Source organism: Silurus meridionalis, chromosome 15, assembly GCF_014805685.1.
Source record: "Silurus meridionalis isolate SWU-2019-XX chromosome 15, ASM1480568v1, whole genome shotgun sequence".
Classification (NCBI taxonomy): domain Eukaryota; kingdom Metazoa; phylum Chordata; class Actinopteri; order Siluriformes; family Siluridae; genus Silurus; species Silurus meridionalis.
In genome coordinates, this window is record NC_060898.1 from 17,769,143 (window position 1) to 17,785,979 (window position 16,837).

Here is a 16,837-nt window from a genome sequence, read left to right on the forward strand (position 1 = left end):
CCTTATAATTTGACCTCGGGTTTCCATACATTTTTTTCAGTGAATTACGATTTTCCTGGGGATTTGTGTTTTTGTGCAAATTGTACAGGAAAGAAAACGCAAAACTATAAATGGTTTAAGAAAAAGATTAACAAAAGTTTTTAAATGTTTTGGCTGACCTTTCCTCACAATGTCCAGCTTTCCTTGGAAAGTGCATCTTAAAAATCTGTCAGCCATCGTGGAATGAGCTATTAAATCTGATTGAAAATATTTGAGCTTGTACATTTTGATACAGATTCGGTTTGCAAGCTCTGACTAGTGTACTCTCCACCATCCGATCAAAGAATGTGAAAATGGCAGTTACTGTAAGATGGACACGGAGTCATTAACTGGCAATCTGATTTATTACATCAACAGCTTAACTGATATGTACTTTACGTTGAACGTGGCTACACTGCTAATCCTGAAGGCCAAATGACATTGTGGATGTTGGCAAAGTGTTATGTGATGGCTGCAATCTGATTGGATAAAAACTCAAAAACAGACACTTTTTGAAGTAGAGAACCCGAGAGAAACGCTGTGAAATGCAAAGAATTAAAGAATTAGGATTAATTGAATACATATTCATGGAAAAAAAAAATATTAAAAGATCAGGGTCAGTAATTCCGATAGTGTTTAGGCCAGCAGAGAAGGCCTTGCTGACAGCCAGCCACTGCAAATCAGTATATTCACAGCAAGTGATGAATCTGTGATTGGAATCAGCATATTTGAAGCATCAGTGAGCGCAATGCATCTGCTCTTACCTTCTTGCATGTGCTCTCAACTTCTAAGGAGGTGATTTGTCAAGAGTAATAAATGTGTCCAAAGAACAGATTGTCAAGACTTGTTCCCGTGCGACAGTGTCATAAGAGGGCCAAAGCCTGGACCATGAATGAATCACGTGATACTTTAAAAAAAAGTTTAGTAATGGATGTGTTTCGCCACCCAGCCATTAGGGTTGCACAAGCCAGTGCACTCTTAAAGCCGGACCCAAGCCCAGATAAATGGAAAGGGTTGTGTTACAAAGGCCTAAAACATGCCAAATCAAATACACGAATTACAAACCTAAATTCTAGATCAGTCGAGGCCCGGGTTACAAAGAGTACATTAGGAGTGTTGTGGAGGTGGAGTTTCTGATAGGGTTATGAATGTGAAGCTGGAAGTGGAAGGGGTGATAATAAGTCAGTGCCTAAGATCAGTGCCCATGCTCCAGAAGTGGGTTGTGAGATGGAGGAGAACAAAATGAAAGATTGGTGATCGGGGCAGACTTCTATGGCCATGTTGGTGAAGGGAAAAAAAGGTGAAGAGGAGATGATGGGTAGGTGTGGCCTTAAGGAGAGGAATGTTAAAGAGCAAATGGTGGTATATTGTGAAAAGGGTGGAAAAGGCAGTGGTTAATACATATTTTAAAAAGGAGGAGCATAGGGTGACGTATAAGAGTGGATTAAGGTGCACACCGGTGGAACCTGTATGCAACCTGAAAGAGATTGGGGAATAAAAGGTGTTGGCAGGGGACAGTGTAGCTAGACAGCATTTGATGGTGGTCTGTAGGATGGCTTTGGAGATAAAGAAGATGAGGAGGAGAGTGAGGACTGAAAAAAGAATAAGATGATGGAAACTGAAGGAGGAAGACTGTAGTGTGAGATATAGAGAAGAGGTCAGACAGGGGTTCGGGAATAAAGTTGATCAGTTTAAGGCTTGGTGGTGGTGAGGAGGTGCTGGATGATTGGGCAACTACTGCAGAAGTGATAAGGGAGACAGCTAGAAAGGTGCTTGGTGTGATATATGGAAAGAGAAAGGAAGATAAAGAGACGTGGTGGTGGAACGAGGAAGTACAGAAAAACATAAGGGGAAAGAATTCGGCGAAACAGAATTGGAATCGACTGAGAGAATAAGGTAGATTTGCAGATCTGCAGTAACTACAGGGGAATAAAGTTGAGCAGTCACACCATGAAGTTATGGGAAAGAGTAGTGGAAGCCAGATTGAGAAAAGAAATGACTATCTGTGAGCAACAGTATGGTTTCATGCTGAGGAAGAGCACTACGGGAGCAACATTTGCTTTGGGAATGTTAAAGGAGAAGTATAGAGAAGGGTCAAAATGAGTTGCATTGTGTGGTTGTGGATCTAGAGAAGTCGTACGACAGGGTGCCAAGAGAAGAATTGTAGTATTGTATGAGCAAGTCAGGTGTGGCAGAGAAGTATGTGAGGGTGGTGCAGGAAAGTGACAGTGTGACATTTTTTTGGGTATTTGGAGATATTATTAATGAACAAAGAAATAGTTGGACGACAAAAAAAGATGGAAGTTTAACAGTTAGCAGCAGATGGTATATAAGGTTTGTGCTTTGATTGTGTTTTGGGGCTTTATTTCTGCTGCATGAAGTCCTTGTTTTTTAACACCAAACCCCTGATACCATGAGTTTGTTTCTCTTCCTTGCCATTTTAATTTTGTTACTTTTGTTATATTATTTGTAATTGACAGTACAAGCACCATTTTGAAGAATCTGTGACATTTATATTGCAGTAAATCTTGTGTGATCTTACTATGCTTTACCTCTTAGGAGCTGCATTGTTCCTGCGATTCACCCAGGTGGGATTGGATGGAATAATGGTTCCTTTTAAATGTACTCTTCACATGCTCTACATGCCCATTCACACAAACACACACACAAAAGTAAAGATAGTATATGTCATCCACCTACCTGCATGATTTTGGAGAGAAACTCTGGGAAATACTGGAAGAACATTGGGAGAACATAAGTCAAAATCCAAAATAAGGGTATGGAGATCTGGAGTCACCCGATGTGCCACTGTGATGTGGGTTTGTACTGATCATTTGATAACCTGATTATTAAACACATACTGATCATTCTGTATCCTTAAAGATGTATGTAAAGCTCTTAGTATATAAATGTATGACACAAATCAAATAATTTTTCTCGGACAGTTTTTACGCATGTATATTTACCGATTATAGATTTTACCAATTTTAGATATTTATTTAAAGACCATTCCATCCATCCATCCATCGTGTTGGTCCCCCATTCGCTGCCAAGACAGCCCTTCAACTTCTTCAGCAGTTTGAGCTTCAGTAGCTCATCTGTTGGATCGGACCACACGAGCCGGACCACTTTTGATAGATACTGACAGTTCTGGAGATGCTCTGACCAAGACGTCTATCCATCACAATTTGTCAATGTGTCAAAGTAAAAATCACTATTGAAAATTCGTAAATGGTACATAACTGCCGTTTCATATTCTCAGTTTGATGTAAAGAAAAGCGTGTTCCTTTTTTCACACGGTTCACACAGAGCATGCTACGTGTATTGTTTGTATTGTGGATATTTTTGGTGTGCATTATTTATGCGTGAGAATAATGTAAAATTCTTTATATTGTAAAATCCTTGAATACGTTTTTGTTCCAGACATTGGGTCTGTGTGTGAAAATATACACATTTTCCTGTTTGCTTTGAGGTATTTTTGGGACTACAAAGGCATACTTTGTCTGAGTTTGTATGCATAAATGCATGCTGGGCAGCACTCCAACAAAAGAAAGGAGCTTTACTATTAGAAACTTCTGAATGGGCTGACCCAGGATAAACCATGGTGTCTACTTCTGTGCTGCTGTCAGGCTTAACACAATAAACACAAATCATGGAATTGTAAACTCAATGGCCCTGTGTGAAAGGATTGACATATTCCAAGAATTAAACGGTGGTTTTCTAGTTTTCATTTTCGATATTGGCCCCCGTTTCTTCCTTAAATTGTCCATTTTCCCATCAGTAAAAACAATTTACCTTCAGTGGATATGGCTTCACAAGCTGTGAGCTCATCCAGTGTAAACAAAGGCTCTTATAAATCTCAGGTTTTCCTCCACATTGTTGGTCTCTTCATCAGGGATCGAACAGGGACAAGCACAGAGTTGTGGTTAGTAATAACAAAAAAATCACATGTGCTTTGACTTTGGGTTTGATGTGTCAGTATGTATAAGCCTCAAATAGATCCCACATTTAATTTCCACTTCAGGGCGTAATGTGTTAGTCATGCGTTAAGCACAAACTTGACACGACCCATGTGAAGAAGTAAGAATGAACATTCAGCTTTAAAAAAAAAATGAAGATTTAAAGTGTGACAAAAGTGTGCTCTTTAATGGGAAGGAGGTGTTTAATACTTTAAGACGTGTTTAAAACTTATTTACATAGTAACCTAAATCATTCCAATTTTTGTATAATTTTTTAAATAGGGTTTATAGAATTGGATTTGTTTAGTAACGGAGACATCAATCAGTAAGTTGAAAATTTCCACTCTTCTGGGAAGATGCTCCCACTAGATCTGTGGTTCTCAACGTGTGGGACGCTGCCCTCTAGTGGGACACAAAGACATAACAGGTTGGGCGCAATGAACGGCAGGATTTTTTTTTGTGTTCTTCATTAATGATTTTCTCTATAAAAAATAAAGTTTATACAATTATTCCATCAATGTAAGTAAATTAAAACATCAGTCAGGGTACCTAATCTCTGATTCTGAACTTAATGCTTTTAGACAAATTAGACATTTTTAAACTTGAGGACAGGTGGGGCTTTAAAAACCCACCCCCTCAAAAATGGCAAAAAACAGTTTAAGAACCACTAAGCAAGATTATGAAATGCACTTGTGGAGATTTGTGCTCATTCAACCGAACAATCAGGTACTGATGTAGGGTGAGGAGCGCTGGGGTGCAGTCAGTGATGCACTTCATCTAAAAAATGTTCAACAGAGTTGAGGTCAGAGATCCATAGCAGCATATCTTCTACTCCAACCCATGTAAAGCATATCTTCATGGGGCACAGGGGTATCGCGATGCTGGAACAGGTTTGACTTTCCTAGTTCAAATGAAGGGAAAAGTTCATGAAGAACCGCATACGGCTGAAAATGTCAGGTATTCTAATACTTTTGTCAATATGGTGTAGAAGTAAAACCATTATGCAGCAATTGTTAACACTGCCGCCTGTCGGTCAAACTGACAACTGCAATGCAAATATTACAGCACTTGCATTCAAATATTACTTTCCATTGTAACTGTAACGACAACCTATTTCCTAAAATAACCCAAATAACAGTTTTTCAAATACTTTATAAATTGACCAACTTAAGTAGATATTTAGCCTTAATTTAGCAATATATATTCTATAATCGACTAATTGTTCGATCTTTTTTTTGTCATTTATTCTACAGTGTTAGGTTGTTTACATACATGCAATTCTGTGTTGCCTTGAATGTGTTTTTTTGCACCTTGTTCCTAGAGGAACATTGTTTCTGTTCACTGTGTACTGTACCAGCTGTATATGGGTTAAAATGACAAGACACTTGATATGACTTTAAAGGTATGTAGTATGGATCTGTTGCAATGTCCAAACACTTTATGCAAATCACTGATCCAGTATTATTTGTTTAATATCCAGTTCTAATTCGAAAAGAACCTTTTATTTACGAGCAGGTATCTCACTTTTATATTGTAGCATCCTATTCCTTGTACTATTGGGCTAAAAGGTTGCATTCTCAAATCTGGATCTTGGTCGAAATGTGGTAATTCTAGAAATACTTCAAATTACATGCGTATATTAACTCAATTTTCTATATTCTCAGTAAAATCAAAAGCCTCTCTTCATTTATTAACCATCACTGAATGGGTTGCCAGGGATGCGTTTTTTTTTATACAGAATTTAAAATCCTTGGTTTTAAATAATAATAATAAAAAATCCTTGGGTTTTGAAGAAGGTGAATCCAATCCTCAACCCCTTCCCAGCCACCCCACAATGCAAATATTAGCATTGACTAAAGACCACCTGTGCATACACTCACCGCCACTTTATTAGGTACACCTGTCCAACTGCTCATTAATGCAAATTTCTAATCAGTAAATCACATGGCAGCAACTCAAGGCATTTAGCCATGTAGACATGGTCAAGACGATCTGCTGCAGTTCAAACCGAGCGTCAGAATGGGGAAGAAAGGTGATTTAAGTGACTTTGAACGTGGCATGGTTGTTGGTGCCAGACGGGCTGGTCTGAGTATTTCAGAAACTGCTGATCTACTGGGATTTTCACGCACAACCATCTCTAGGGTTTACAGAAAATAGTCAGAAAGAGAAAATATCCAGTGAGCGGCAGTTCTGTGGGCGCAAATCCCTTGTTGATGCCAGAGGTCAGAGGAGAATGGCCAGACTGGTTCGAGCTGATAGAAAGGCAACAGTAACTCAAATAACCACTCGTTACAACCGAGGTATGCAGAAGGGCATCTCTGAAACCACAACACGTCGAACCTTGAGGCGGATGGGCTACAGCAGCAGAAGACCACACCGGGTGCCACTCCTGACAGCTAAGAACAGGAAACTGAGGCTACAATTCGCACAGGCTCACCAAAATTGGACAATAGAAGATTGGAAAAACGTTGCCTGGTCTGATGAGTCTCGATTTCTGCTGCGACATTCGGATGGTAGGGCCAGAATTTGGCGTCAACAACATGAAAGCATGGATCCATCCTGCCTTGTATGAACGGTTCAGGCTGGTGGTGTAATGGTGTGGGGGATATTTTCTTGGCACATTTTGGGCCCATTAGTACCTATGGAGCATCATGTCAATGGCACAGCCTACCTGAGTATTGTTGCTGACCATGTCCATCCCTTTATGACCACAGTGTACCCATCTTCTGATGGCTACTTCCAGCAGGATAATGTGCCATGTCATAAAGCGTGAATCATCTCAGACTGGTTTCTTGAACATGACAATGAATTCACTGTACTCAAATGGCCTCCACAGTCACCAGATCTCAATCCAATAGAGTACCTTTGGGATGTGGTGGAACGGGACATTCACATCATGGATGTGTAGCCGACAAATCTGCAGCAACTGCGTGATGCGATCATGTGAATATGGACCAAAATCACTGAGGAATGTCTCAGTACCTTGTTTAATCTATGCCACGAAGGATTAAGGCAGTTCTGAAGGCAAAAGGGGGTCCAACCCGGTACTAGTAAGGTGTACCTAATAAAGTGGCCGGTTAGTGTATATTGCACACACATACACCACTTTACAATGGGAATACCAACAAGGTCCCAATCTAAAAATTGCAGGACTTTGTACATGCCTTTCATAAATGCACATACTTCTATTTCTTGCATTTGCATCATAACTTTGTAAATATGTAGTTTTTTTCCCCATATGTGCTTAATTTATTTAGGCTGCTGGAGAATTTCAGAGTAAGTTAAGTAAATATGGTGTAACACACTGCTCCTTGTAACTCTAAATAATCAAAAAAGTGCTCTAGATCAAATGATAATAAAAAATAACAAATAACAATAATACCCAAAAAACTACCATGTGTTCATTAAGAGCAGTCACGTCATTATAAAGTGAATACGACCAAACAAATGAAATACAACTTTATCTAGCTGGAATAAAGCAGGCAGAGGAAGTTTAATTCAAGGGGGCAGAAATGACAAGACAAATCACGAAAATGAAGTACTACACTTGTACACGTTCGATGTATATAGTTTGGAATCAGCATTATTAGAAATCTTTATAAAAACAAGAACTAATCTTGAGAAGGATGAGGAAAAAGGCAGCGAGCCTCAGTGATTTTTATTTTGACTGAAGGTGTACGATCCCAAACGCAGTGCTCCAACACCGACATAAAGAGAGAAGCCGAGAAAACACACAATGCCTTAACACTACTTTTTGATATAAAAAAAAAAGAAGAAAAACATATTGTTCGAAAAGGTGCATAAATGAAACATGGAACGAGAATGATGCGTGGTCCCAAATTCACTCCTCACGTCTGCCGTGCTACATGTTGAACACGTTTTATATGTCGTTTTGGAATAACGCAGCGAATGAGGCCTACTGGATGAGGATCTACGTGACCGGGGCATAGACAGACTTTAGGGGACTGGGCTACCAGTTATAGAATGGTCCTTACCGTGAATGAACATGATAGAAATCATTCATGCAATGTGACATACTCGTGCAGTCTATTCAAGTCAATATTGTAGGGCCTCTAAACAATTTAGATCATTTTTTTAAAAGAAGGTAAAGCCTGGACTGCAAAAAAATTATGACTGTAGGTTGTCTTTTTCAGAATTGGGTTCAGTGTTTTGTTTAAGAGCACCTGAGTAAGCGTGCTAGGCAAGTATAAGCACAGAGATGAGGCAGTCTTCTGAGGGGAGGAGGCGCCTTAGTCTTACTGTAGCATCTGGGAATACAAGTGGGGAGGAAAAAAAACAAAACAATGACATGACACCTGCAGGAGCACACGATCTCATAACAGTAACAGAAATGAATTTCAATAAACAAACAACCAGAGGCTGCTCAAGAGAACACTTGACAAACTGACACAGACTATTAAAAATGCTTATTTACCATGTGAAATAATACATTTATCAGTCCCACATACCACATAGTATTAGTTTGAGTGGTTGAAGCAGTAAAAATTATTCAAGTTAATGCAGAGCTGGTGATTACAGGACCGTAAAGGACAGAAACATAAAAGCCAAGCATAACCCATCTGCTGTGTTTAAAAAACAAAAAAAAAAAACCCAACTAATAAATAAATAGGCAAAAACTTACCTGAAGGAACATTCATGCGGTCAACACATGCAAACAGCTTGCAAAAAAAACAAACAAAAAAAACCCCTAGTCTTTCAATTAGTTGTTATCGACTGATATGAGTGACAAGCAGAAACAATTAGCAAAGCACAATGGAAGACAGAAATTACAGCGTCCATGTCAGTATGAGTGATGAGTTTCTTTACATAAGCATTAAAACAAAAATCAGGATCCATGCAGACATCGGGTTTCCCCAACAATCATTTACGACATTATGATTTTTAGAGAAGGGAAGAAAAACCCCAAAAACTTACTTCATTCATACCTAAAATAGAAAAGAGAATAAATAAGGTAAGAGCAATACGACTCAGGAAATGATTTCTGCTATCAGTAACTCTTCACTCAATGCCACTCGCTAGTTTGTTATACTTTATTTACAGACAAATGTCACAGGCACAGACTGATTAACACAGGAGAACATAAATATAGTCATTCGGAGGAAAATGACGACTTTGGCAGGACAACTTTCACAAAGTTGGCAAATACTTTGTCCTCTATGAAGCGATGTCTGACTCGTTCACTGTACTGTAACCATTCAAGCAGCTGTCAACTGATACTACATTACAATGGGAACATTTGCTTCAATTTCTTGGAAAAAGAAACAAAAAATATCCCATAATGCCCTGTGACTAAAATGCATAAAAGAACACTTTTACATCATCAGTCCTTTCTTGTTTTGATCGGTAACTGCAAATACTTGTGTAGTGGAAATTGTAAATCATTTTTGATTGGAGTACCACGTGTCACACATGCAATACACAAATCAATAATTTAATTTCCATGTGCTGTTTAGAGTAAAATTAACAACTTTTACATTTGTTTTGAAATACGCTCTCTGTTCTCATAGTACTGACCCCAACATCGGCCTGAGAGGACAAAGACATGAGCCAACCATATTTAGTGCTACAGCGTTCAAGTTGTATCCTAATATAACACACACACACACTCTAAGAAGTACATTATATAGATGTAAAACAAATACGCTGTGTGTGTAAAGAGCAAATCTCGGACACGTGTTCAAAACGTTATCTGGCCAATAGATTCAAGTCCTGCATTGTTTTGTTTTTTTATGATGCATCTAGCTTTAATGGGCTCAAAAATAAAAGTTATTCTGCACTGCTTTGCAGGTGAGTGGGAATAACGGTTGAGAACAGGAGAAAGAACCCGCCCCGAGTCCCGCTTTGGTAAAGCCCTACTGCCGTACTTTTCCAGGGATGTAGTTGCGATCGATGCTCTCCTCCTGCAGGAACATGTGAAGACAGCGCTCGTTCTGAGCCAAGGGATGACCAGCAATTCTAAAAAAAACAAGACAGAAAACCATATTTTCATAATTCATTCATTTTTATAGCACTTTTAACAAAGGACATCTAGAAGCAGCTTTACACAGATAAAGCACTAATAAAAGAATGTATAATTGTAATTATTACAGTTACAGTATATATATTATCCTTATAATTGTACGTTTATCCCTAATGAGCGAGCCAGTGGCGACTGTGTCAAGAAAAAATTGCAAGAAACCTTGAGAGGAACCAGACTCAAGAGATCTCATCCTCATCTGGGCTGCAACGGATGTCCAGTCACAACATCTTTATAAATGCATACATTTCCAAATTTGTTTGCGTCTGAATGTGAGCAAAACTGCATTTACTTGCAAACAGTTGTATTTTATGTGCACAGTTTTACTGTAAAGTTGTGTGTGTGCAAATGGTGTTTAGTTCTACCTCGTTTATCATATAAACGAATTGGAAGAGTGGCTGCACTCCAGTGGAAATCTGTGATTTACATTTGCATTTTTTTTTATGTTCATTTTAATAAATCCATCAACTTGTCACATGTTTACAGAGGGGAAAAAAATTATGACAAACTCACAAAAGGAAATAAAATAAAAAAGTTAATTTGATCTTGTTGAGTTTCAACCGACAAAACTAACGATCCTAACAGGTGAGAGAAAGCAGAAAAACACTAAAGCGCATTTCAATCTGTTGCATCGATCCAGATATGAAATGTGCACATGTTCCACCTTCTCGATTCATCAGTGCAGATCTTAGCCAAAAAGTAGCATACCGTGTGTGTTCAAGAATAATCATATAAACACTGAGAAGGCTCTATTGAGTCATTTGTGATCAGATCAAGCTTTAGCTATAATAAATATTTACAGATATCAAATATTAAAATAACTTGGTTTACACTTCAGTATTGTATCCAGCATTTCATTATGAAGCTTTTGCACTTACCTGTTGATGAACTGTTCAAGTCCGACTCTCCTCTCTTCAATGAACGACTCCTCAAATATTCCCTCATCTCCACGGAAAGGGAGCTGCCTCTTCAGTGCCTTCCCAGGGAGAGGAGGCACAACAATCTACAAGACAGTGACATGCATTTTTTAACTCAACTGTAACCACAGCAGAGGAAAATAAATTAATAAAGCAGGCTGTGAAAATAAAATAAATAAATAAATAAATAAAAACCCCAAGCAACTGATAGTGATAATCACTTTAGCTATACCATAACCATGTTTTACTTGGTGAAAGCACAGTGGACTTCCCATTACAGTTTTTTTTTTTTTTTTTACTAGAAACTGAATTCCACAGTGACTGCTGCTTTTTCGAACTTTCATTTGCTTTTATAAAGAAGCAGAAGTAGAAAGTTTGACAAAAACTAGGACTATGGGAAGAAAATGTAACCATTTAATTGTGTATCTGCTAACAGTCCTGAATCAGCAACAGATACAACCAACATACAGCTTTAACAATAACAGTTTTAATTTTTAAACATTACATTGTATTAAAGTGATAATCTTACAGTGCAACGTACCCCCCCCCCAATTTTATTTCTTTATGAACTTACCTTACTGTCTCGTTCCAGCTCATTTTTCAGCCACTCAAAGTCACTGTACCTTCTTCGCACGCAAGATTCTTTCAACTTGAAAATGGGGAGGTTGGTCTGTTTACAAAACACAATGAATTTAGGTTATTGCTTTGGCAAAGCCTGGTTCTACCTCAAATCTGGGGATTCTTGACTTGACAGAAAACAGCACGGCTTGTTGTAGTACACTGGCTACTCATTTTGCCGGCAGAATGGAAATCGTCTTGTCAAACATTTTCAAACACGATAAACAAATTCATTATTTTATTGCTGCAGGTCTGTTACAAGATTAGTCATGACACAGTTGTGTTTATGTTAGTAGAGTATCATGACTTTGCGCTCAGCTGCTTGTAAGCAGGTAGATGGAAAATCTGAGGTCTTCTTGAGGTTATCTTGTGGGGTAAACTATTACCACCTCCTCTCACTGACAGAAGTAAGTACAGACTTTTTTTTTAATTATAAAATAATGTACACAGCAGCCATAATAAAAAAATTGGTAGACTAGGCTCAAAAGAATACTTTTTGGCCTTTTTTTGGTTTTCGTTCTATTAAACCTGTTTATATGCAGATAACACTACACATTAAGTTTTCTTTAACCAGCACTTTCCCCCTGTAATCGGTTAGGTCTACTTTCCTCCTAACAAACTAACTTTGTGGAATGATTTGGGAATAAAAGTGCTTACAACTGGTTTTCGAAAGGTCATATGTGTATTTGACCCAGTTGCCTGCAAATGACTAAATGTATGAACACTCTGCATACTGTTTCCTGTCCAAGTAATGCTCTGTCATGTGCATATGTAAAATATTTACAGACATGTCGATGGGTCCGTGTCCCCTTATAACAATATGAAACAAAAGAAATTGCATCACATTTAGTGTTTTTCTACAATGGAAAAAAAGATCAAAAGATATTAACATTAAATAATTAAAAATGACAGATCCAACATAACTAAACCTGAGGGAATTTTACGTACATACTGCGTGTTTTTTAATTATTATTAATAGCTTTACAGTTCAGTGGGAAATTGCCTTTTAGTATGAGTCGTCAAAATGTGATGTTTCTTTTCTAACCTGGTTTTTATTTTTTTTTTGGACATGGATGGTTCCTAAATGCATCATTTCAACCATGAAGCATGAAGGAGGAGGTGTGAAGGTGTGGAGGTGATCTGCTCGTGACGCTGTTGGTTATTAAGTAATTATTAATTCAATCCAACTGAGATAGTTTGGGATGAGTTGGAACAGGGGGGGTGAAGGAGAAGCAGCCAACAAGCACTCAGCACTCAATAGATCTGGGACCTTATGATTATAGGAAAACTATTCCAGGTAACTACCTCATGAGGATGACTGAGAGAACACTTAGTGTGTGCAAAGCAGGCACCAAAGCAGAAGGTGTCTATTTAGCAGAATCGTTCACTACATTGATTCCTGTGTGTTCTTTTATAGTTTGGATGTCTTCAGTATTAATGTTGAAAAAAACCAAGAAGAAAACATTCACTGAAGAGGGTGTGTCTAAACTTTTGATTAGTACTAATGATTCTATATATACATTATCTATCTATCTATCTATCTATCTATCTATCTATCTATCTATCTATCTATGAGAAAGAGAGAGACTTTGTGGTGCAGTAGTTTGTAGTTCTTGCTGGTTGCTCGTGTTATGTTCCTGGTCACGAGTCTCCTGAATGAATCAGAAGCGGGCTAGAGTGCTAACGCTAACCAGCTAACAGACTGTCAGTGAGCCACAGCTAGCCGATTAGCTAAAGCAAGAAATAAACCACAGAAACTGTACACAACACTACACTAATACATACAGCTAAACCATGGACTCAATAATACACAAATATCCTCCACAGAACTCCCCTCGTTCTACAGCAGCAGTAGCACGGAGGTCTGTAGTTTGCTACAGCGCTGTAGGCCGGAACACATTCCCGAGCTCGAGCTCTCTCTCAGTGACTCGGTCCCTGCCAACCAACCTGCTGCCTTTTAGCCCAAAACTAACCACACAACCTCAGCCCAAATCCCGACCATGTTCCCGAACTTACCCTCATGCGGACTTCGTAGGTGGTGAATCGGTTCCTCCCGACGCCGACAGTCTGCGGATCGTAGACGTCAATCTCCAGGAAATTACTCGGAGGTCCGTAAGCGTCCGTCAGGTCCTGCGGCTTGGAGTTTAACCGGCGAGTGTCGGCCACGGTGGCTTCAGACATGCTTCTTACTGGCTAGCTAGCTACTTCTGGATGTAGTCTAGAACACGCACAGTAAATATTTCTTTACTAAGACATTAAATCAGGGGAACATATAAATATATAGAATAACCAACACCGAGACGCCCAAGTTGGCAAAATTTTTTTGCAGCTCAGCAACAGCACCGGAAATCCCTCCAACCGTGAGCGATTTCTTTTTTGCCCTGTTCTAGAAATCGGAACGCCCGTACAACCCGCCCACCGAGCTCATTACAGCCAATAAGAATCCATCATTTACAATAATTGACATGCCAGAAACCAATAGGATTTGGAAACATGGCGAGGTGGGCGGGACTTAAGCCTATCACGTTCATAGTCGAGATATTGGAAGAATTTGAGATGGAAAAACCTTTGGAAGTCAACAAGCATTCCATGTGGGACAATATGTACTTTATAACGCACACCAATTTTAACATAAAGATTTATATACTATACTATAATATATGCCGAAGATGTGTTTATATGTAAAAATGCCTTGATTTAAGAGATATAATATAAGGTAAGATTAGATTAGATTAGATTAAACTTTATTGTCATTACACATGTAGAAGTACAAGGCAACGAAATGCAGTTTGGGTATAACCAGAGTGCAATAGCAGCAAGTGCAGGATATACAGTGTTTACATGAGTTAAATAAATTAAATAAAATGGTATTATAGGACTATAAACAGTAATTTACAGATGTGTATGTACTATGAACATAATATACAAATGAACATCTATGTACTATAATCACTATGTGAATGGTATCTATTCCAAATTCACCCAATAATTCTCAGACTCATTGGAACTATGGACCGTCTTAAGGATATAAATAACAAACAGGTTGTGGTGATACTGCGCATGTTTGGTCCCAAAGCATTCCCGGAGACGCGATTTTCTTAAACACAGTCCCGTCACAACAAAACAACAAACACGTACTTTTTAAAAGATGATCTGAAACAGAAGAGTTGAGATATTTCAATTCGATGTGGATGATGTTAAGCTTGTGTTTGGTGTTGGTTGGATGCTGTTTGGGTCGTTGCTATGGTAACCGAGTAGGTTGGAAGTGCGCATTGTTCTTGCATGGATGGGTAATTCTGTATGTCTATACGAATACTAAATCACATTGCTAACTGAATTCTATTCAATAGTAGGGAGTGAAATTTAAGGTTATAAATGATGTACTACAACAGTGATTTGGATGAGTCTGTGCAGGAATTGTGAGTAGAGAGAGAGAGAGAGAGAGAGAGAGAGAGAGAGAGAGAGAGAGGATAGAGATGGGCTGCATTGTTTCACCTCCCGATGTGTTGTTATACTCTTGCTTCACCGTTCACTGTTACAAAATCAATAAACAATGGCGCAATTCAATGCTGGCGAATGTGTCTTTTTTTTTTTTAAATGTCAAAAACTGTGAATAGTTTGTATGAACAGGACAGTAGATGGACCTGAGTGATGGAAGCATGTAGTGGATGAGAGTTTAAACATTTTTATAGTAATCATGTTCATATAAGATGATGCACAAAAAAACCCTGCTTTACAAGAGAATGTTCAGCTATTAATATGACACTCTACAGACACGGTAAACTTAAACCCCAGACCACGTTCAGCCAATGTGGCAAAATATTTCTATTTTAACTGGCAAAGTTTGACTCTGTGGGCACTTTGCCTACCAGTTGCTTAAACGCTCGGCAAGTTTGGCAGTACATATCTATATGAGCAACTTTGCTATGAAGATAAACAGAAGCACACTCAGGAGTCGTCTCATTGATGCACACCTTCAATATATTCTGAGAGTTGCCACAGCACAGGAGCTAACCCCAAACATTAATGAAATGTCAGCCAAAAAGCAATGCCAAGAATTGCACAGTTTATTGCTTTTACTTACAGTTTGATTTCACACTTTATTCTGTATGCTATGTGTCTTGGTGTTCATTAAATGTTGACAGTGTTAGACCATTGACTTCAACCCAGTATTTCATTTAGGCCCCCTTTTTGATTGGGTTCGACAGCACTGATCTAGATCATGGAGTTGAACATAATGTTCTTCATCATACTGGATTACGGTTTTATTGCAGAGGGAAAAAATACTGCGAGATAAATGTTGCAATAAACAAAATAAGCCAAATGAAGTGAACATTTAAACTAGACAAATTACAAATCATCGAAAATAAAATAAATCAATAATAACGATGAGATGGATTACATTATAGTGGTACAAGTTCTACTCATATTTGGATGAAAGCAAAACACAAACACAATAATACATTCACAAACTAAGAGCTCTGACAATTTCATAGGTAAAAGCAAAACAATACTGACTACTGAAGAAAAAAAACCCTCATCATATTCAGTAGTCATTTGAGTGTCATTTACATAGCTGATTCCAACATGAAAAATTTCACAAACAAAATTTTACTACTTCTAATGCTATAATGTAAGAACTACAAATAATCTCATGCACGGCCAAAACTTAAAATAAAAATTAAATACTGTATGATGGTCAAAAGGCAGCTATGGTAACAGGTAGATTGAGATATCTCCCAGGTAGATTGAGAGGTTATCAGGTAGATTCAGAGATCATGTTAAGCAAAATGCACAAAACAATTATCATTTAAACAAAGCAGCTTAATGGAAAGTCTGTGGATTTTCATGTCAGTGAACAAAAATGCGGTTATAAATGAAAACAAAACAAAAAAACTTTATAAATCTCATGTAGATAGATTGAAGTAGTAATTAAAATCACAGCACTTCTGAAATCTTAAACCTGACTGCTCAAATGTGGTTGATTAATGTTCTATTACAGCAGCTCTGACAGTAGGCACAAACTGATATGAATTGTGTTCATTCGAAAACAATACAGTTTCTCTTTCCTCCGAGATGTTTTTGTGGAAAGAGTTTCAGTTTCAGCACTTTCTGTAAGTCAATAAATAATAAGAGACAAAAGGGCATTGCTGTGTCTTGGTAACTTGACAAATTGGCCTTTCTTTTGCATTTTATTACCTTTACTGAGATTATGTGAGAAACCATCTGTTTATACAGTAAATGATATACTGTAAGTGACATTCCACCATAATAAGTAACTATAAATG

General features: G+C 38.1%; 1 protein-coding gene across 4 annotated transcripts; it reads right to left on the reverse strand.

Annotated features, from left to right (window-relative positions):
• Nucleotides 1-7,451: 7,451 nt before the first annotated feature.
• On the reverse strand, nucleotides 7,452-13,938 carry snx12 (sorting nexin 12). 4 transcript variants are annotated; one of them, XR_006928050.1, is made up of 7 exons: nucleotides 13,566-13,937; nucleotides 11,506-11,601; nucleotides 10,893-11,017; nucleotides 9,863-9,953; nucleotides 8,913-8,923; nucleotides 8,620-8,685; nucleotides 7,452-8,245 (listed from the first exon to the last, which is right to left on the reverse strand). XR_006928050.1 is itself a non-coding variant. In XM_046868473.1 (7 exons), exons 1-5 carry the CDS (start codon nucleotides 13,728-13,730, stop codon nucleotides 8,918-8,920), a joined length of 483 nt encoding a protein of 160 aa, XP_046724429.1. In that variant the 5' UTR covers nucleotides 13,731-13,937; the 3' UTR covers nucleotides 7,452-8,245; nucleotides 8,620-8,656; nucleotides 8,913-8,917. The 4 variants fall into 4 exon arrangements, 3 of the variants coding, with proteins under 3 accessions (XP_046724429.1, XP_046724428.1, XP_046724427.1); XM_046868473.1 differs by having other exon boundaries at nucleotides 8,620-8,656; XM_046868472.1 differs by lacking the exon at nucleotides 8,620-8,685 and having other exon boundaries at nucleotides 13,566-13,935.
• Between the last annotated feature and the right edge of the window lie 2,899 nt (nucleotides 13,939-16,837).